The 23719-nt window shown below is 40.0% G+C and overlaps 1 protein-coding gene across 1 annotated transcript in view; it reads right to left on the bottom strand.

The window, feature by feature from the left end:
- Positions 1-6023: 6023 nt before the first annotated feature.
- Positions 6024-23719, bottom strand: part of car (vacuolar protein sorting-associated protein 33A) — a 62250-nt gene continuing 44554 nt past the window's right edge. Inside the window, exon 11 of the mRNA XM_067158675.2 lies at positions 6024-6233. Within this exon, the coding sequence (XP_067014776.2) occupies positions 6127-6233 (107 nt within the window). The 3' untranslated portion in view covers positions 6024-6126. The remainder of the gene's footprint in view (positions 6234-23719) is intronic.

Here is a 23719-nt window from a genome sequence, read left to right as displayed (position 1 = left end):
TTTTTTACGACCCCGACGCTATTAGGTTGCCAGGCCAAGGGAGTTTCATTTTCACACCATTCGTGGCTTTTGTCTTTCTTTGGACCATACTTTCATTTTCAAAGGTTTCCTCTCTGATTAGTTATATACATAGGATGGTTGCCTAGTTGTACTTCCTCTTAAAACAATAAACACCACCACCACCTCCACTCACAGTCCAGCTCCATGCCTAAATGGTTAGCGTGCTGGCCTTTGGTCACAGGAGTACTGGGTTCGATTCCTGGCAGGGATGGGAATTTGAACCATCATTGGTTAATTTCGCTGACATGGGGACTGGGTGTATGCGTTGTCTTTATCATCATTTTGTCCTCATCACGACGCGCAGGTCGCCTACGGGAGTCAAATCAAAGGACCTGCATCTGGCGAGCCAAACTTGTCCTCCGACACTAAAATCCATATGCAGTTCACTCACGCACGCAAAGGCTCGAGCGATAGTAAACAAATATGGTCGCCATGTGCTCTCCTAGTCATACGCAGTGTAACCTGAACTCATTCCTTGTACCCTAAGAGCCTACAACTTGAGTACCATAACCCAACATGCAGCTGATGCTCCTGATTTCAAGAAATAGCCGTTTACAGTGGTTTCAGGCAAAAAACACTGCGAGGTATGAAACCAGACAGTGATTTAGAATTTTTCAATTTTCTTTTACCGATAATTTGTTCGGAGAAATTACTAATGAAACCAATCGGTATGCAATAACAATAGTAATAATGATTATAAAAGTGTAAAATAATTTGTCTGCTTTTACTGCTCCAGTACAGCTTGCTGTAAACATTTGTCATCATTTAAGAGCAAGTGCTATCTCCAAAATCGTGAAAGATGAATACAGGTCATAAGATAGGAATTCACATTTAAAATACGAGTAGCAAGAACGATACAGAGAACTTTAATTCGGGGGGTAAGGGTTAGTGGGGCTTATGGAAGAAATAAAGTAGAACTGGCTGAGTAGGCAGAGAGGATGCATCTGGATGTGTTAGGAGTTAATGATATTTGGGTAAAGGGAGATAACAAGGAAGAGATATGACACTATAAAGTGTACTTGACGGGTGGGAAGGGCAGAGTGTGGGGTAGGACTGTTCATCAACGTAACGTAGTTTCCGTAAGGCACGTAAGTGAGCAAAAAATGTGGATAGATTTGGCCGTTGGAGGAATTGGCTCAGTGTATTCCCAATTGAGGTTGAAGTTGACAAGTTGGAATGAGGACTGAAGAATAAGAAAAGGTGAATGCGGGCAAGATATGGGAAGTGTTCGCTGGACTTCTGTGCTAATATGAGTTTAGGAGTTATGAATGGTGGTGGTGATTATTGTTTTAAGAGGAAATACAACCATCCTCTATATACTATTAATCAGAGAGAAAAAATGGAATGGATCCAACACTTTGAAAAACGAAACTATCGGCCAAAGAAAGACAAGGGCCACAAAGAGCGTGAAAATGGAAAACTCCCCAGGTCTCAAGTGCTCTAATTCTGTTAGGGTTGCAAAAGAAGAAGAGTTGACCAAGGGAGGTTGGACAGGATAGATGAAAGTGAGGAGCCTGGCACAAGTAAGAGGAAGTAATGCCAGGTCTCAGCTGAGGACCCCGTGGTCGCCAACCCACGCTCCCAAGTTGAAAGCCCCTGAGGCCCCTTTTAGTTGCCTCTTACGACAGGCTGGGTATACCATGGGTACAGGGAGATAGCAGTTACGAATTACATTCTTTACGCATAAGGCTATTCACAGCTACACATGGGAGGGTAGGGGTACCACATCTATAATAGACTATAATTATCATAGCCGACTTCGATTTCAGGAAATCTGTTAGGAACGTACAGGTTTTCGATGATACAGACAACTATTTCATCTGTAGTGAACTGAGTATCTCTAGGCCTACAATAGAGAAAGTGAAATGTGTTTCTAGACCGATAAGGGTAGAAAATCCCCATGACGAGGAAATTAGAAGTACATGGATATGATTAGTGAAAAGTTCCAAACAATGGACAGTCAGCAGGTTCAAGATATAGAAAAAGAATGGGTGCCATACAGGGATGCTGTAGTAGAAACAGCAAGGGAATGCCTAGGAACAACTGTGTGTAAAGATGAAAAAGTGAACTACTTGGTGAAATGATGAAGTGAGAGCAGCTTGTAAACATAAAAAGAAGGCTTATCAGAAATGGCTCCAAACAAGGGCTGATGCAGACAGGGAATTGTATGTAGATCAAAGCAAAACAAATAGTTGTTGAATCCAAAAAAAGTATTGAAAAATTTGGTAATAACCTGGAAGGGCTAGGTCAAGCAGCAGGGAAACCTTTCTACAAGCTCACTGCACCTTGATTCACTCTCACTCACTACACTACCATCATGGGAGAACAAACGTCCTAAATACTTGAAATGATTTACCTGTTCCAGCTTTGTATTCTCAAACTGACATTTAGTTCTCCCAGGTTTCTTACCTACTGACATCAATTTGTCTTCGAAAGGCTAATTTTCATACCATACTCATTACACCTACTTTCAAGTTGCAAGATATTAGACTGCAGGTTGCTATTAAGACCAAGTCGTCAGCATAGGCCAGACTGCTTACTACATTTCCAGCTAACTGAATCCCTCCCTGCCATTTTATACCTTTCAGCAGATGATCCATGTAAACTACGAACAGCAAAGGTGAAAGATTACAGCCTTGTCTAACCACTGTAAGTACCCTGAACCAAGAACTCATTCTACCATCAATTCTCCCTGCAGCCCATTTGTTAACATAAATGCCTTTGACTGATTTTAATCCTATAGTTTCCCACGGCGAACATCTTTTCTCTCGGTACTGTCGTATGTCTTCTCTAGATCTATGAAACTTTAATACAACTGTCTATTGCTCTTGTAGCATTTTTCAATTACCTGGCGCATACTGAAAATCTGATCCTGACAGCCCCTCTGTGGTCTGAAACCACACTGGTTTTCATCCAACTTCCTCTCAAACACTGATCGCACCCTCCCTTCCAAGATGTCAGTGAATACTTTGCCTGGTATACTAATCAATGAGATACCTCGATAGTTGTTGCAATCCTTCCTGTTCCCTTGCTTATAGAAAGGTGCAATTACTGCTTCTGTCCAATCTGAAGGTACCTTACCAACACTCCATGCTAATTTTACTACTCTATGAAGCCATTTCAACCCTGCCTTCCCACTATACTTCACCATTTCAGGTCTAATTTCATCTATTCCTGCTGCTTTATTTATTTACCATCCTTTCCAATTCTTCAAACATAGCCCTTTAAGGCATTTATCTTCCTTATGCCTCAGTGTTATTTGAAACCACTTGCATTGCTTCTGTGGGGTGCTGTTCTATGGAGATGATTTTTGGAACTGATGAAATCGGATAATATGTATAGAAATCCCGTGGAGATATTTTGTATACTTGAAGCATTGTGTAGCAGTTGTTTTGAAAGTGTAATTTTCTTTGGTGTAATTTGATTTGATTGTTTGGATTTCAGGTACGTTTATTGTTGTGATATCTAAGATACTAATTGAAAATAATAAATAGATGATATGAAGTTTTAAGTTTAGAGAATTTACGGAAATGTGGAGGGGTTTCAAATGCAGATTACTGCATGTTGAGTAACATAACCTTACATTTTTTGTCCAGAACAGAATGTTGAGAAGCAAGTTAGGCAAGAAGGAAATAATTGAATTGTTGGAAGATATTACGTCGGCTGGGGAATCAGAAGACAATGACAGGGATCCAAGGCGTGATATGGATGAAGATAGTGAAATATATGCTGACGAGAGTGATAGTGACGTGCGAACAAGACCGAGGACACCAGGCGTCATACGTGAAGGCTTAGAAAATGAGGGTTATCACATCTATTTCGACAATTATTTCACAAGCTTAGCATTAGTTGGGAAACTCAAGTCAAAGGGACTCCCTTCCTGTGGAACAGTAAGTAGTAACCGGAAAGGGATTCCAGCTCTGAAGCATGACAAAGAACTCGAGAGGGGTGACTGTGACAGGCAAGTTAGATCTGATGGTATAGGTTGTGTGAAATGGAAGGACAAGCGTACAGTGATGTTCTTGTCAACTATTGAACCACCTACAGAAGTAAGCACAGTAAACTGAAAAAACGGAGATAGTAGTGTTACAGAAATAATGTGCCCGAAAATAGCACAATCTCTCACAGGAAATATGGGATGTGTAGACAAGGCAGACATGCTAAAATCCTTCTATGCTCTTGATTGAAAGTGGTTGTGGGTTCGGATCCCACTGGTGTCCGGTTGGCCATTTTTGTTCTGTACTTAACATCTCTTCAATACGTACTAAATGTACGCAACACGACCTAATAAGTTGAAAGTCGGTTTCGATTACAATGCAATTGTGAAAATTCAATATTCATTAAAAAAGATCAGGGTTGCAATTATTTTGGAATTTTGTTGACGTTTCAGTTGTGAATGGTTATATTTTGTACCGCTTAGGTAATGCAAATAAGAATATGCGTCTGAAGGATTTCTGTAGAAATGTTGTCTCTGGCCTAGTAGGAAGTAAGAGTTTCCAAGACTCTGCTGGCCCATCTACCACTCCTAAACTGACGAGTTTTGAACCTCATGTGGCAGCAGAGAAAAGAATGTCTGAAACAAAACACATGCCAATAGATGGCTCTTAAAAACGCTGTGGATACTGCAGTACGAAGAAGGCACCCACAGGACAAGATGGTCATGTTTCCTCCCTTTCCAACAGTGACTGTTTATTTAATGAAGACTGAACAATACTTTTTGTCTTATGTAAAAGTCTGTGTAACTTGAGTAAAAGACTCGTACTGTTAAGCAGTGACCCAGAGGCACAGTGGTCTCAAATGAAACCCCACCATAATTTTCTACATTTTACTGAATATTCTTTTTTTTTTTTTTTAAATATTAATTTGTTTTGAAGACTTGCATATGTAATTGCCAATTTTCCTTTCAAAATTTGAAAAAAGTTCTGTGCCTCTAATGGATAGTTCACTGCCACCATTGTCATCCACCCCATGAACACTATTGTTAGCAAGTTCAACAGAAAGATATTCTGTTATGCTGAGACTCTTCTTCTTCTTCCATTTCCTTTTCCAGATTCTCTCTGGGTAGGGTAGTGGACCAAAGCCCTCCACCTTACTAGACCTTTCCACCATTCCTCTTCCAGTACTTTATAGCTATTGACTCCTCTATTTGCAATACAGTCACAACAGAGCTCCTCCATCTCCTTCTAGGACGCCCCCTAGGGCTCTTCCCAGTCTCTGTATCCATGAATGTTGTCTTTGGTATTCTCTCTCCTGGCATTCTCATCTTGTGTCCAAACTTTTAGCTTTGCTATATCAGTCTCTTCTTGAAGTTCATACACTCCCACACCGAGACTATTTTCAAAATATTTCTTCTACCTATCTATTATGAGTTGACCTGATTTACCCTAAACACTATTCACTTACTTTTCCCCTCCCTTTGTAAGATTCTTTATTACTATCCAGAAAGGTCTCCCTGCTGCTCGACCTAGCCTTTCCAGGTTATTACCAAAATCTTCACAACCTCCTTTTGGATTCAACAACTATTTTACTCTGTTTCTTTCATCTACAAACAATTCTCTGTCTGCATCAGTCCTTATTTGAAGCCATTTTTGTTACGCTTTCTTTATTTTAAAAGCTGCTCTCACTTCATCATTCCACCAAGATGTTCGCAGTTGTTCCTAGGCATTCCCTTGCTGTTTCTACTACAGCATACTGTATGCCACCCATTCTCTTTCTACATCCTGAACCTGCTTACTCACTATGACCTCTCCTCATCTGCAGACACTAATGATTCTTTCGTTTCACCCAGATAACTGAATACTGATAATACAAACGCTTCTACAAACTTACAGCAATATTGCCGACAGATAAGCAACAAGCGGTCGCATACATCAAGAATGACACGGGATTGACATACAAGGGTATTAAAATTCGGGTCATGGAAATTTGGACTGATGAGTGGAATTGCACACGAAACACGTGAATGATGTGCTCCAATCAATTTTATGCCAGAAAAATTGTTTCTTATTTTCAGCTGATGAATAGCAAATATCACACTGGAATAAATAAGTCTGTAACACATATTTTTCAACTCTTGTTGGTGTCCTCATTTGGTCCCAAGGGCTCCATCAGCGATTTGATGAAGGTGTTGCCGTTGATGAGCTTCGTAGTCGCAATTATAAACTCCACGGATGCTGAAAACAGAAAAGAATGAAAAGAAAGTGAAAATCTTGGATGTGGTTTACAGGCTGGTTCACACGTCTTTCTATTTATATAATTATTATTTACTTATTTATTTATTAATTTGCAATGGCTAACACGAGCTCATACACTGTATGTGGCTCTTTCTAGCTTGGTAGGTGGAGCACAGTGGATACGGGACCCAACCCGACACTGACCATGCAGCCAGGAGACTACAGTGGTAAAGTTTTCTGTCGTAAGACTTTCCCTAGGTTTGCGAGACCTAAATTCTTTAGACCTCACGAGCATGTTCTTCTGTCCCTGTATATTTCATCAGTGTTACAGAAAAACGTCACTGTCATGAACAGTATCCAGCTTACAGAAATATTCAGCCCAGTTGTTTTCCATGTCCTACTAGTGTCCGAGTCATGGTAAACAGATAAGAGTCCGTCTTCTCTGTGTCAACTTGAAGGCTACTCACTTCTGAGAAATGACCGCACCCACAAGCGAGGTGAAGGGGTACGTGGTTATTTCTTAACCAGCCTCAAACTCAAAATGTTAGGTCATTCGCCAGGCAGGTATGAGAGAAAACTGGAATACATGTTTGTAGAAATAACAGGGAACGGGATTCAAGCCTTTGTAGGAGTTGTTTACAAACCTCCGAATATAGGCCACTTAGAAGATTTTGAAGCTCACTTAACTGAACTGCTGCCAGACTACCCCCACACAATAATTATGGGAGATTTTAATACGGACTTAATTGACGTAACTTCTCCCGAGACTTAAAACATTGTTTCAAGCCTATAATATGGGCATCTTACCTTTCTCTCCAACTCACCACACATCTCATTTGCACACACTATTAGATCTTATAGTTACCAGCAATTCAGACAGAGTTCTCAATGTTGGTCAAATCTCTGTACCTGGTATTTCTGCACATGACGCAATATATATCTCGTATAACCTCCGGCCACCGAAACCCTCCCAGAACTTTATTACCTATCGACCATTGAAAAATATAAATAAGGATAGATTCTTCGAGGACGTAAGCAACATACCCTGGCATAAGATAATGACCTATAACAAACTAGACGACAGTCTCCTTCTTCAACAGCAAAGTAACGGAACTATTTGACACGCATGCCCCAAAGCAGTGAGCGAGAATATCCAAAGGACCCTCCCTGTGGTTAAATGATGATATTAGACAACTAATGAAATAAAGAGATTGCGCCCACAGACAATACAAAAATTACCCTACTGTACAAAACTTTGATGAATATAGGAAGTTACGAAACAAGACAACACAACAAATACGGAATGCTAAACTGCGGCATGCTTACAGTTTAATTATGCTTAACAGTAGAACAGCAACGACATTGTGGAAATCTATTAATAACCTTGGACTTATGAAGAACAAAAACAAAGACGAAATTACAGTACCTCTCGAGGCTCTTAACGAGTACTTTATTGCTAGTTCCTCCGCAGTACAACCTGTCGACAAACAGAAACTTATGAATCCCACCCTGACAGAGATAAATTCTATTTCAGTCACGTGACACCCCTCCAAGTCAGAAAAACAGTCCTTAGGATAAGCACGAAAGCGAAAGGAATTGATGACATTGGAACTTACATGGTTAAACTAATTCTTGATTTTATATTACCAACCTTAACCCACATAATCAATTTCTCTCTTCTATACTCCACATATCCAACTCTCTGGAAGAAGGCTATTGTGCTACCTCTTCTGAAAAGTCAAACGCCTTCGAACGAGGGAGACTCGTCCAATCTGTATCATATCAGCTTTATCTAAAATCTTAGAATATATCGTCCATACATGAATGTCAGAGTACCTTCAAACGCACAATCTCCTTAATCCTTTCCAGTCCGGTTTCCGACAAGGACATAGTACAACTACAGCCTTACTCAAAGTGACTGAGGACGTTCGACAAGAAGTAGAGGATGAGTCACAGTTCTAGTACTACCAGATTACAGTAAAGCTTTTGACAGCGTAGACATTGACATATTACTTGTAAAACTGAAGACTACATTTTTCTCAGAGTACAATTGCTTGGATGTGTTCCCATCTTCACGGATGTCAACAATGTGTGAAAGGAAATAATGGAATCATTTCCTCGTGGTGCTACGTGAATAGAGGAGTCCCTCCAGGCTCTGTATTTAGAACTCTTCTTTTTGCACTCTTTGTGAATGACACATCATCGAATTTAAGACATTGCAAATACCATAAGTACGCTGACGACCTTCAACTCTACACAGACTCTACAGCACAAGACCTTCAGGAAAATATAGACTTACTAAACATTGACTTACAGACTGTTAGTGAACGGTCTGTCCGGCTCCATGGCTAAATGGTTAGCGTGCTGGCCTTTGGTCGCAGGGGTCCCGGGTTCGATTCCCGGCAGGGTAGGGAATTTTAACCATCAGTGGTTAATTTCGCTGACACGGGGGCTGGGTGTGTGTGCATGTTGTCTTCATCATCATTTCATCCTCATCACGATGCGCAGGTCGCCTACGGGAGTCAAATCAAAAGACCTGCACCTGGCGAGCCGAACATGTCTTTGGACACTCCCGGCACTAAAAGCCATACGACATTTCATTTCAGTGAACGGTCTGCTGCCTAAGGCCTGCAATTGAACCTTACAAAGTCACAAGCAATCCTTCTTGGCCCATCAAAATCAAATGGCAAATCTTTCAGAATGTTGCAATTAATTTTGTAACACAAGTGAAGAACCTCTCCGTTATTATGGACGAACGCATCACTTGGTCTGGACATATCTTACCTACCTGCCAAAAGGTTTCCTCTGCTCTTCATACTTTATATAAATATATATTTCAATAAAATTTAAACAGAAATTAATCGAGGCTCTTGTAATGCCACATTTCGACTATTGCGATGTTGTTTTCAATGATGTGAGGCCGCTGTTGTACCTAAGGCTACAACGCGCTCAAAATGCACGTGTGAGGTATATATGCAATCTAAGAAAATATGACCATTATTTCTCTCTAATGTGTATAACAGAGATAAAAGGACTCAAACATCAAACCCGCTCGTCATTCCTCACCAGCGGACTGCCACATATAATAACTCCTTTTCTGTGTTTGCCGCCCGAGAATAGAATCGTTTACCGGATGACAGAGGAATACCAACCACAAGGTCATTTAAAAGAGTGTTAAGAGGTACAGCAGGATACGAAGGAACTATGCATTTCTAGTCTTCTACTGATCGTGCTAGTATATTATTACCACTACCTACTATTGTTGTTATTATTACTATTATTAGTGTATGTTTATCTCATTGCGGTGGAATTTTATTTCTGTTATAAAGTATTTAGATTGTCTTTAACTGTGCTATAGTTAGTATTAATTACGGTAGTGTTAACTTTGATTCTATGTACAAATTGGTTTAGTGTAAGAGAAGGCCTAATGGCCTAAACTACGCCAATAAAGACATTTATCTATCTATTTATCTATCTATCTATCTATCTATCTATCTCTCTATCCATTTCTTTGATTCTGTTGCTCAACACTCTTATCTCCTCATATTAAGGGAGTAGTCTGTTTCTGAACTAGAAAAATTAATATACTGGTCTATTTATTCACATAATGGATGGAGCCCAGTTCCCCCTCAAAGGTTTGGAAAAAATTTGATGCTTAATGGACATATTTCTTTTTGAGCAAAAATTGTCTTAGTAATATTTGAAACTGGATGGATTGCAGTAAATGGAGATCAGTTGTGCTGACCACACTTTCCACAAAGGATAGCAATGTTTTCCATGGCATGTGTGAACAGACAATGAAAGACCAAGTAGTTGTGTGAACAATAAAGTAGAAATACAGTTTAATATACTAATGTGCTTCATTTCAAACTGTTCAATACTTCGTAAGACTGGTGACACACAGCGGCTGTCATAAAGCAATGAACGAGAAGAACCGAAAACCTCCTAGAAGACAGGCCAATGAAAAAAAGCTGGAAACTGCTGATACAACTCACTGTCCTAAAACTATGGTATTCTGTGCCTGTCGTAAGACGCAACTAAAAGAGACCTCAGGAGCTCTTAATGTGGGTTGATGTTGCTAAGCAAGCAACATTATATTTGGCAGCCAGTCTATCACTGTGATCTCCTGGAAATTACATACAATGACATATCAATCACATCACAACAGCTCTTTTAAGAGCTCCCTAACTAGAAACATTGGACCAACCATTCAACTCCTCCAACTAAATGTAAAAAATATCAGCAAAGCAAACTCTTACTGGACAACAATAGTGATATTATCGCCATGTTTCTAATGCAGATCAGTTTCGAAGCGGAGGTCGTATTCCTGGTTATACTGCTCTTGGAGTGACATCACATCCATAACAACATAAGTGAAGCCTTGCTGATTTCGGAAAACACGGATGGAGATATACATACAGTTGCATGGCATTACTATAACAAATTCCAATAACTGCAATTGAAGCCCTGGCATAGTTTAGACAGAAATACTTTTGAGAAATTATTGTAAACCACCTCATATTTTACAGCATTTAAGGACACTTTTAGTCTCCGTCCCACAGAGTAGGGAAAATAATAGTAATCCACTATCTGTAATAATCACATAACCACATTTCAGTTGAGAATTGTAGTGTAGATACGGTATATTAGATAGTATCTTGCCTGTTATATTCATGTGTATTTTTGTGCAAACGGCAGGTTTCATTTCTATTACAGCATAGTAGGATAAAGTAGTACTAACATTAATCTGTCTATGTGTTTAATTTTGTTGGTAATCTTTGCGTACCGACCGGTAGGTCTTGCGAATATCTAATTTAGGCCTAATTGGAATTTTCATTTCTATTTGTGCTTAGTAATAACCTAGGATACGTCTGAACGTAGCTTAAACATTATTGTACTGTATCATATTAGAAAATAGTGTGTTTATTCTATTACTGTGAAATATTTGTGTAGTATAGTATCTGAGGTAACTCTCTTACTAGAATTCTGTTGTTGTAATTAGGGTAGACTTAACTGCAGTTAAGAATTGTGTAATTCTTGTGTATTATTCTCTGTTTCCAGTGATTAACAGCAATTTTCATCTTGTTAGCGTGTTGTAGGAATAAAAAATTGTACAATTAACTAGTATTGTAGTGTAGTAGTAGTCTATATTAATTAATTGTCGTGTGATCTTTGTCAACTAACCTAGACAATATTTCTTTGCTTTCATTTTTATTTTGCACAAAATAAGTTATCTTGTTTTTCTTTTTCTTTTCATTATTTAGTTAAGAATGGCTAAGGAGTGCGAGTGTAGGAACTGTGGGTGTGGCCAGGCATTAAGGAGTATGAGGAAGGAGTTGGAGAGCTTGAGGGAGATAATTAGGATTCTCTCAGAGGACAGGAAGGAAAGTAGGCCTCCAAACAATGTACAGGATACAATAGGTGTAATAGAGGGATGGGAAGGAAAGGGGGGTTTGTGGAAGACAGGTGATCTAATGTTTTAAGGGGAAGGAGATTGCACACTAAGAGCTCTGTTCAGGATCAGAATTCAGGACAGGTGTCGGTGAGAAATCGGTACGAGTCACTGCAGGTAGAACAACCGAGGAAAGATGAGGAACAGGGAACTGTTGCTGAGAAGTGTGGAAGTAGGGAAAAGGTAGGAAAGGGAAATGTGGAGTAGTGTATAGGAAAAGATAGGTGGAACAGGGTCATGGGATGGAGAAAAGGGAGGAGGAAGTAGCTTCTGCAGCTATCAGGAAAGATAGAAGTGACCAGGAGGGGAGGGGATCATATGAGGTGGGTAGGGTTGAGGCTCTGGTCATGGAGGATTCCATCGTTAGACACGTGGGGAAAGTGTGTGGAGGAAAGGGAACCAGGGTAGAGTGTTATCCAGGAGTTAGGTTAAGGCAGATGTTGGGAAAAGTAGAAGAGAAGGAGGAGGGAAAGTAGAAGGTGGTAGTGTTTCACGTTGGTACCAACAACGTACGACAAGCAGGTGGGACCCGGTAAATGCAGCACGGTGTAGTTCAAGGAAGCAGAGATTGTTATCAGTGGAATACTGTGTAGGAGGGATACTGACTGGAGGGTGATTGGGGATTTAAATGAGACTATGGAGTGGGTATGTGGGAAACTGGGAGCGAGATTTCTAGATCCTAATGGGTGGGTAGGAGATAGGAATCTGCACTCAGATGGCCTTCACTTAAACCGCAGTGGTACGTATAAGATAGGAAATTTGTTTGGAAGGGTAATAGGCCGGTACATTCAGGGAAACGGGATGGCCTAGGAAGCGGTGATAAGGGAACAGGGAACTTGAAATCAAGTAGGGATGACATAAAATTGTTAGTGTAGAACTGTAGAAGTATTGTAAAGAAAGGAATAGAATTAAGTAATTTAATAGATATATACTTATCAGATATTGTAATAGGAGTTGAATCATGGCTGAGAAATTATATAACTGATGCAGACATTTTCTCACGGAACTGGAGTGTGTATCGTAGAGACAGGATAGGAATGGTGGGAGGGGGAGTATTCATTCTAGTGAAAGAAGGATTTGTATGCTAAGAAAAAGTTAAAGATGACAAACACGAAATTCTAGGGGTGAGGCTCATCTCTAAAGATAATAGGCAACTTGATGTCTTTGGTGAGTACAGACCAGGAAAGGGTAGCACAGATGCTGATTCAGAATTATATTTGATAAGATAATCAGCTATGTGGGAAATGATAAGGAAAGGAACGTGACTGTAGCGATCTCAATTTACCAAATGTAAATTGGGAAGGTAATTCTGCTATGCTGACGATATAGCATTAGCATTGCAACACAAAGAACTGGAGAAAACTGAAGAGATGTTAACAAGGAATTTGTCCATTTTGGAAACTTACTCCAGGAACTGGACACAAGCCCAGCACCAATAAATCTGAGGCGTCTTGTTTCCATGAAAACAATCACTTAGCAAATACTAAACTGAACATGAGTTTCTGTGGCAGGATACTTCACCACAACTGGAACCCAAAACATCATCGAACACTATCCTACAAGCAACATCTGCTGAACTCTGCATAGAAACTGAAAACACATAACGTCATTCATAAGCTTTGTGGAACTACCTGGGGTTCTTCGGCGAGCGTTTTACTGTCTTCAGCTTTAGGCTTAGTGTATTTAAGTGCCGAGTACTGTGCTTCAGTACGGATGAACAGTCATCACACAAGACTTACAGACACTCGAATTCCATTATGTGAATAACAACTGGCACAATTCACTCTATGCCAACTCATTCGCTCTTGCTTTTATCTGGAACAATGGCACGTGATTTATGCAGATCCAGTGCTTTCTTCACCGGCAGTGCCAATGAACTATGAGAGACTTTGTCTAATTTTCAAAAATTGATGCCTGCCTGGCCATCAGATATCAAAGATGCTGAGTCCCACAGGGAACCTGAAATACCCGTATGCACTAGCGATGCGTCTTGGTAGGTGTGCTATTTACCAACTGATGAGCCCAACTTAGCACACTGGGGCGAAACGCTGGCAACCAGGAATGAGTTAACTGGAAAATTGATAATGTCCAATAACGGACCAACTAGGTGGTATTGTGAATTTGCTCATTCCGAACGGGTATTTCGGGTTTCCTATGGGAATGAGCACCTTTGTCGTTTGTCACTGAACAATGATCTCGTGGGCTGGAGTACTGTGCGCAGGTTATTCACACGTAACCCCACTACGAATGCTTGTTCTCGACCCACTAACCGACCACTAGAAGTATTATTATTTACACAAATTATAATGGAGGCACTGTAAAACTCAAGTTTGGCACGATTTTCTGTGTTGTTGTTGGCTGCCAGCTTAGTTGAAAATGAGAAAATCGCGCAGTTTGTGCGTGTGCCGGATAAGTTTTAAATTAGTCACAGAGTTATTAATCGCGTCGTACTTTCTGATGTTGACCGCTTTGTTGCCCCCTGCTACAAGCCAGTGTGGTCTTGAAACTAATTCCTAAGTTGGCAGCATCACTTAGTTGGCTGTGACATCATCATGGGATCTGTAAGCCTTTACCAAAATACAGGTTATTGCTGTTAATTTGCCATAGGAGAAATCACCTCGAAGGTTGTCCAATTACTACAAGATGTAAGGAAACAGCGTAAAAGTTGCGATCTTTACTTTCATCGTGTATATCACGGTTGCAATATTTAGATGCCGGTATGTATAGTATGAGCATGTCCGTCTCCACGGCTAAATGGTTAGCACGTGTTGGCCTCCAGTCGAGGGGTCACGATGGGGTCGGAGATTTTAACTTTCGTTGGTTAATTACGATTGTGCGGGCATTAGGATTCATCTTAGATAGAGCAGCATTTTCATAAGCGCGTAGATCACGCGACAACTGCACCCGGCTTCGCAGGCCGCACACCATTTACACGACGAAAAATGCCCAAATGCAGTACCCGTATTTTATTATTTTGCTTTCCCCCTATTTTATGTCACACGCATTTATCATTTTCGCCCATCCCTTAAAAACGATGCACCGAGGTTTTACTGTATGGGCCATAGAAATAAATGTGGGTTGACGTCGCCGAGTCTCTGCCAGGCTCCTCACTTGGTCATGGCCCCAGTGCCGGATTAAGGTGTTTGGGGGCCCTGGGCTTTTTAAAAATGTGGGGCCCCTTCTTCGTAACATCACGTAAGACTAGCATACTGCAGTCGTTATAGAACTACTTCCACTTAAATTGATGAATAGGGAAGTGTTGAAATAGAGTACAATTTTTCTCTATTTTTCATGTTAATATTTCATAATGCCAAAACATATTTTACATTTATCTCATCATCACTATCAAATAGACATACAAAACAGAACTTACTACGATCTGATTCCCAATATCTTATTGGCATTACATGAATTTGAAATGTAAAATTTAAAGCTAAATCAACATGAGATAACGAAGGACAATATAGTATTATGACTTGTACTACTTCTTTTACAAGTTATTATTTATCAATAATAAAGTATTGATTATCCAAATGTTGATCAATAGAAATATCGGCTAACAGAAAGTGTCCCGGACAGCAAATTCAAATATCTGCGATATGTATATGCGCAAGTGCTGTGACAAATTAACGTTTTCTCCTTCCTACGTCAGCAGCCTCGCATCCAAAAAATACAGAAATATCGTTAAAATATATTATAATTGTAATGTAGGTCCATTTCAGCCAATTGTAAACCTTTTCATCCAAAGCTTACCTATTTTTTATTCCTATTCGAAAATTATAAGTGCATTTGACAATAAGGATGGAAGATTGAAACAGAAAACTTTGAAAGTGTTCAGTATCACTGCATTGCTCTTATGGCGTAGGAGTAGACTTTTTCGCAAATGATCGGCTACCCAAAAACTCACTTATCTGATCGTTCCCATTCCCGAATTCTTTCGGATAATCGATGCTGTAGTGAAGTGACCAGATTGGTAGTTGAATAACTTTTACATTAAGAATGTATTTTCCCTTGCCTTCAGATTTGATAATGACTGCAAAACATCATCGAATGACAACTCATTTGTTATGTCATGTTCTAAAGACACGATAGACAAACCGTCCAGTCTTGGTTGAAGCATGGTTGACCGTAATTTGTTTTTGATTAGTGCCAGTTTAGAGAAAGAACGCTCTGCTTCGCAATTGGTTATTGGAATTACCAAATACAATTTCAAAGCCACAAATATATTTGGAAATGCACTAATCAAGGCATGTTCGTATTATGTATTTAGCTATCTCCTGGCAAGTAACTACATCTACACTTTTAACAAAATCATGAAAATGTTGAATTTCTAGTTTCAAAGATTCATCAAGATCATCTCGGTAAAAACGTAACAGTTATTAAGAGAAGTTTCATCCACAGTACATGAAGACTTACAGTCTCCAAGAAACTGAAATGTTCTGTAAGACTGAAGATGATTATTAAGTCCACTACATAAACTAACAATTATCACAAAAATGTTTCTACTTCAAATTCTTTTCTTCCTTTCAAAATAGTTTTGTTAAGGGCATTACCATCAGCATATCTCTTCTTTGGTTGTCTTTCAGATGTGTGTCAAAACCACTGAGATATTTTTCACATAACCTATTAGCTTCCTCTTCATATTTGTCAAAATATCCTCTTTCATTGGCTGTGAATGTAACCAGAGACTCTGGAAGTTTACAGCCTGTTAACAAGTCTAGTGTAGGTTTCTGTAAACTCACACTAACTTTATCATATCTTTCCAAAATTTCATGCCAAAAGACACACATTAAAACCGATTCAAATTTCATGAACTTATTTTTCAGTGATTTTGCTTCTCTCCGGGACTCATGATTTTCTTCGGCATCCTCACATATAAAATCGAATACACACAAAATATTGTCATAGTTGATAAGCAAGGCTTTCACTGCTTCATAATGACAACACCACCTCTGGTTTGACCCAAACTCTTCAGGTGAAGAAGTTTGTAATATACGCGCGGTTCCAAGTTTCTCGACAACATAGCCCATTTAAGAGGACAGCTTGAGAAATAAACACACATTCGTTGCAGGTAGGCGAAAAACTTCAAAGCTTCACGACAGAATTCAACAGCACTTACTCCGACTAAATTTAATGAGTGTCCTGCACAAGGCACGAACGGGGCAAATTTATTTTTCTTCTTTATTTGTACCTGAATCCCAGGGTAGTGGCCAGATACATTCGCCGCGTTATCACAAGAAAGACCTCTACATTGACTCCAAGGTATGCTTTTGCTATCCCAAATGATTTTACTTCATTAAACAATGAGTTTCCTGTGTGGCTTTCTATAGCCTTAAAACAAAGGGACCTTTCTTTGACTTCCCCAGAATGCAGATGTCTACATACATTTGACAATTGGTCTACATGAGCGCAATCCGGGGAAGAATCTACTATTAGTGAATGGTAATTTGATTCTTTTATTTCACTTAGGATTGTATTTAATACCTTTTCCCCCATTAAGTGAATCAGTTCTTCGGCAATTGTTTTTGATAAATACGAAGGCTTCCCTTTTCCTTCATTATCGTGTTTTGAAATGTGCTCCTTCAGAAAAGGTTCAAACTGGGAAATTAGCTCAAGGATTCCTAAGTAATTCCCATTATTATACACTTCAAAAATCTCATTTTCTCCACGAAATGTTAGTCCTCGCACACACAAAAATTTTATGACTGCCACAATTCGTTTCAACACCTCGCCCCGGTACTGGGGCACTAAAGTTATCTGTTTAAACTAACTGACTATCAATTCGTGGGGAAATTTTCTTCCTATACAGCCAAGAATTAATTGCATTCCTATGTTCTCTACTGTTTTCATGGCTACTGACAACTTGGTCTGCCTTTTTCCAATTACAAAAACCATGTGAAGAAAATGCAGAGTTCATCTTGTCATTTGAAAGCAATTTGCAATGGTAACAAAACACTTTTCCAGTGGATGGCGAATATACAAGCCAAATCCTTTCAATAGCGTCTCCATTTCTGAGTTTGCGCATAAACAAATTATCTGACAGATAACGATTTTGTGATTTTTACACTTGTTTGGATTCAAGGTACTTTCCCGTAACTGTGCGGTTTTGAAAGTATTGAGGCCCAAGCTGAATACATTGCTCTCTAAACTCGTCCATCGTGCACTCAGGCCAATAACCAGGATCATCAGAAGGAAGATTTGAAGCAGGACTGTCATTAGCAGTGGCAGAGCTGCAACCAGCCTCATTCTTGAGTACTAAATCTAAATCTGCAACATAAGAACACAAGTAAAAATGTCACTTGTGTGTTCGTGTATTTAGTCAGCTCCGTGGTGTAGGGGTAACGTGTTTGCCTCTCACCCGGAAGCCCCAGTTTCCATTCCCGGCCGGGTCAGCGATTTTCAGCTGTACCTGAGTGGTTAGTGGCCCACTCAGCCTGCGTGATTACAATCGAGGAGTCATCTGACGGTGAGATGGCAGCCCTGGGCAAGAAAACGAAAAATACGACCGAGATGATGCGTTGTGCTGACCACACAACACCTCGGAATCTGCAGGTCCTAGAGGTTGGGCAGCGGTCACTTGGTAAGGCAAGGTCCTCTGCGGCTGTAGACCATTGGGGCTTTTAATTCGTGTATTTATTACATAATTTATTACTAAGTAAGTAAACATGCGACCACACCGTGTCGGGTCTGGGTTTAATTCGGAGTGCCCTGAACAAGTTAATGAGACCCCATACCAAGCCCCCACCACCCCCTCAGGCAGAGCTGGGGAAGGTACCTGGGTCTTCGGGGGTGGCAGTCATTATTGCTGCCACTACACCAACGAGATCAGCAATTTATTATTTACGATACATGTATTCCATACAATGTGACTGAAGTTTAAAAGTTTAAAATACGCATTAGGATTCCCTTTCATTTTTCCTAAAACCATCTTCCTATTGCTCATGCTTTCCAATTCCGTAAAGACCTAATCTCTCCTAAAACAGCAGACATAAGGCCGGTCTCCACTGATTAACATTTAACACCAACATGTTAAATTTAACATGTTACAATTGACATGTATATTGTGATTGTGTCTTCCAATTGACTTTACATGTTAACTCAGAATATTGAGGTTAACACTTTTAACATGTTGGCGTGTTTTCCGCTCCAAGTGGAAAACATGTCAAGTCAATTCGTTGTTCGTGAGATGTTGGCCAGCTTCGGCAACTTCCTTGCCGTTTCCATGTTAACAGATAGTCAAACGACGTGCTTCTCGTGAAGTAGGATTATAGTTACAACATTCTGCAACACTCATTCTCTTTGTTATAAGCTACAAATACAGTACCGGTACCGGTACGCGCACGTGTGTCGTTCTCTCTGCACTATACTAATATTTATAGTCAGAAATGGAGTGGAGCAAGATTACTTTGGACTTAATTAATGATATAATAGAAAGGCCTTGTTTGTGAGATGTCTCATCAAAGAAATACAGATGTAAAGCGAAGAAGGCCGACAGTTTCCAGGAACTCTAAATTATCCTTCATTGTTCCCGCGAGTGCAATGCAAAAAACCTAGCGTCCTTCCGCTCCCAGTACAGTCGAGTATTGAAAAAAAAAAATCAGAAGTCGGGTGCGGGAGCGGACGAAGTTTATGCTTTTGAAGCAATGAGCAGAGTGAGGGGAGGAAATGTGTCTAGTAAAACTACATTTCTAAGTCATAACAAGAAGCAACAGTGGCAATAACAAAGGGCCAAATCCTCTTCATCTGAGTTCATTGTCCTTATTTGAAAATACTAGACACCACCTAAATGCATTACCGCAAATCGATATGATGAACTACTTCGAGCCTATATATAAGCAAAGAAAGTCAAGTTTAACATGTTTATTAAGTGTGGACACAATGTTAAATGAAACAGTAGTCAACATTTAACATTGAACATGCTGATGGTGTCGCCAGTTAACATTTAACACTTTTAACATTTAACATGTTGTTGTTAAATGTTAATCAGTGGAGACCTGCCTTTAGATATTACGCTATTCGCTTACCTGTAGAAGATTCCAGTTCACCAGTAACAGTGTCTTCACTCGTCGATGCGCTTGTAGACTTCGTGTAAAAAAATATTGATATTTTCGGCAATTTTTTTCAATTTCTTTCAAATGTTGTTCTTTTAATTTACGTTTTTTGGCACCACTAGGATATTTTCTATCCATTTTACAAGAACATTACAGTTGTAACTTATGAATGGTTCAATAATCAGAGGTGAACTGGAAGTTTTCTTCCTGATGCAAAGATATAGCATGCGCATTCCACCGTGCTTCCCCTGTCCCTTCCCGTTCACTTCCTAGACCTCTTGCCGCCTCTCTCCCCGTTTTCGCAAGCTGCCAGATTAAAAATTTTCGTCAACAATAACCTTTACAATAATTACAGTGCGTAAGTAGCGAGGATTCGTGTCTCCGGACGGAGAACTGATTTAACTTATTCTAGCAGTGATGAAATACAAACGCGGACAGCTGATAAGAAGGAAGGAAGAGTGCGTGTTCGATATTTTGCGAGCGTAAATATTCATATACATGCACGGAGGTGGAGCAGCAGGCCTTTTTATACAACTTAAGGTTCGGCCAAGGGCCGGGGCCCCTTGGCACGCGGGGTCCGGGGCTGCAGCCCCTTTAGCCCTACCGTTAATCCGGCCCTGCATGGCCCGGACGGTATCCCTTTCCTTCGTGTTTCAAAGTGTCGGATTAGTGTTTATTTCGTACTATCACGACTAAAGAGTTGCATCCTCAAAGGTAAATGTGGAATCTCTTTTATACAAGACAAGAGGCAACTTGTAAATAATGTAACACTACGAGCTCATCTTGTCAAATGTAAACTGTGTCCTCAGTCTGTTAACGGTAGCTTTCAATAATTATTTATTGCAAGTAAAAAGAAGATAAACAAATACACTGCACACAACTACAGTGTCTTCTACACACCCTAGGACCTTTTTATTGGGTGCACCGCTTGGCTAACATAACCTAGATATTGTTACTACATGTCTGAGTCATTTGATGTTCCAAATCAAAATTTATTTAAATGGTAAATCTTCAATATTATCAGCATGATCATAACAACTGCATCGGAGTTTAAATGTTTTCCAGGACTATCACTCCCTGCCATGTAAACTTAATGCTGAAGGTTGTGCTTTTTAGTTGGGTTCGGTTCAGAGTCGCTAACCACACGGTTTAGGGAGCCAACTTGCCGTCGTACATTGCTGGTGACATGCGAGAATGACGTATTCCCACTGCTGTATTGTGAAAATCACTAGTGGTACATTTGCGGGAATATGTAAAGCATATTTCTTTTTTCCATAGGATTATAAATCTGTTTGGGTAATACCACGTAAGTAGTGGCACGTTCGAGTAATGTTGGTGTTGAATGATGAACACAGCAGTTCTATGATACGGTCTTATTTCATCCATTTCGTATGGATAAAATGCAATTAGGATGTCTAAGAAACAAGAAAAATCTACAAGAACTCCTCCAGAAAGGAAAGCAATATTCAGTTCAGTTCAAATGGAAGGAAATGTCGTTATCAGCCTAACTTAAGCTAACCTTGTCTTGTTACGACTCAACCTCTGTGTATGTACAGCAGGTAAGAGCTAATTTCAAGAAGGGAAGAACATGGTTATAGTAATGCATAGTATATGAGGGTGAGGGAGAGTGTATTCGTTATTGAGCTTGAAAACCAACTTAATTATATCTTGACTGATCACCTGTTTGGATAGGGGATGCTTACAAAGTTCAGTTGATGATGATGGTGCTTGTTTAAAGGGGCCTGGCCCCTAATGCTATGGGAAGAAGAAAACAGGGCAGCGATGTTTGCTTTTGAGCGTACAGCCTTACGTGGCGAATAATCGGACGCCAGCACATGACATCGACCACAGCAACAGAGTGATGTTATTTTTTTTTGCTAGGGGCTTTACGTCGCTCCGACACAGATAGGTCTTATGGCGACGATGGGATAGGAAAGACCTGGGAGTTGGAAGGAAGCGGCTGTGGCCTTAATTAAGGTACAGCCCCAGCATTTGCCTGGCGTGAAAATGGGAAACCACGGAAAACCATCTTCAGGACTGCCGATAGTGGGATTCGAACCTACTATCTCCCGGATGCAAGCTCACAGCCACGCGCCTCTACGCGCACGGCCAACTCGCCCGGTACAGAGTGATGTGAACGAACAGTAGGACTTCTATGTCTTGTTCGTCATAATAACACTAAAATAGTTCAAATATGCACTTAAGTTTCTCTGATATCACTGCTAATAAACTGAAATGTGATCATTTTCATTTTTATGTAATAATCCCCACCCGGCTGATGAGCACACGTGGCCACAACTCCAGACTATTATCTACAGTGCACTGAATTCAGTCTGCCTACGAGTCCCCATGCACCACCGACGGGCAGACCGATGTATCAGTCGACTTCAGTGTATTTCCTCTAACATCACAGGTGAAGCACAAGAAGAAAAAGAGAAAAGTTGGAAAGAATTTACAACTAAACTGGAAGAACACAGTAAAGGGAGTATGAAAATGATATATGGAATAGTAAAACGTAAAAGATCAGATAAAGAAGCAATTACAGCTCTGGAGACAGCAGATGGGATTATAGTTCACAATATGAAAGATATCACGGATACAATGGGGCAATATTTTGACAAGCTCCTAAATGGCCCTAAAGAGATCTCTGTTGAGGATGTAGGACAGAAAACAATAGAGGAAGATATCCCAATTACATGGACAGAAGTAGAGCAAGCTCTCCTTAGGATGAGAAGTGGTAAGTCAGCAGGAGTTGGTAAAGTTACAGCTGACATGATTAAAGCTGCTGGTCCGCCAGGAATACAGTGGCTGTATAGAGTTCTCAGAACAATATGGAAGGATAATGAAATAGCTGAAGATTGGACAAAAGGGGTGATAGTTCCTACCTTTAAGAAAGGAAGTAGTAGGAAAAGTGAAAATTACAGAGGCATTACCCTATCACATGTCCTTAAAATGATGGAGATCATTGAGCCAGTGTGATGCTTGCTTGTTGTTTTAAGGGGCCTAACATCGAAGGTCATCGGTCCAGAAGCCAGTGTAAGGGATATACTAGAGTCTATCCTAGAAGAGGAACAACATGGCTTTAGGAGGGGAAGAAGCACAACAGATCTGATATTTGCTTTGAGGATGTTGGCAGAGAAACATTGGGAAAGAGGAAAAGACCTAATTATTGCATTTATGGACCTTGAAAAGGCATATGATAATGTTCCTAGATCAACTATTTTGGAAAAGTCTTAGAAAACTTGGTGTACTGGAGTACCTTATTAGGAAGATCCAAATGCTAAACACTAATTGCAAAAGCTGTGTCAGAATTGGAGATGGTCACTCTGAATGGTTCAATACAACCAAAGGAGTACAACAGGGAAATGCCTTATCACCTCTTCTATTCATAGCAGTTATGGATACCATTTTAAAGGAACTAAAAGGAAAAGGTAATATAGATCTTCAGGCTCTGGTGTTTGCAGATGTGGCAATATGGGATAAAACAGAGGAGGGAGTGCAAAATAATCTGAATGCATGGTGTAAGAAGTTTGATGATTATGGAATGAAATTGAACCCATCAAAAACAGTAGCAATGAAAATCAGCAGACATAATACAGAATGCAACATAAAAATACAGGACCACCAAGTTGAAGTAGTACACCAATTCAGTTATTTAGGAAGCGTAATGGTTAGTAATAACAGAGCTGAGATGGAAATAACAAACAGGGTAACCAAAGGCTCTAACTTTTACAGTATCTTTAGACACCTACTATGGGATGAGAAGGTCCCACAAAGAACAAAAATGATCCTGTACAAGTCATATTTCATTCCCATCCTTACATATTCTCTCCAAGCTGCACACTAACATCAAAGGATTGTAGTAGGATTCAAGCCTGTGAAATGAAATTTCTTAGAACTGCCCTCCAAAAGTCCCGACTTGATCATGTGAAAAATGATGAGATCCGATTCTAACCTAGGTCTAAATGAATCGATGGAGGAAA

The sequence above is a fragment of the Anabrus simplex genome, chromosome X, assembly GCF_040414725.1.
Source record: "Anabrus simplex isolate iqAnaSimp1 chromosome X, ASM4041472v1, whole genome shotgun sequence".
NCBI lineage: Eukaryota > Metazoa > Arthropoda > Insecta > Orthoptera > Tettigoniidae > Anabrus > Anabrus simplex.
Note: the sequence above shows the minus strand (reverse complement) of the source record. Positions and strands in the feature narration are given on the sequence as shown.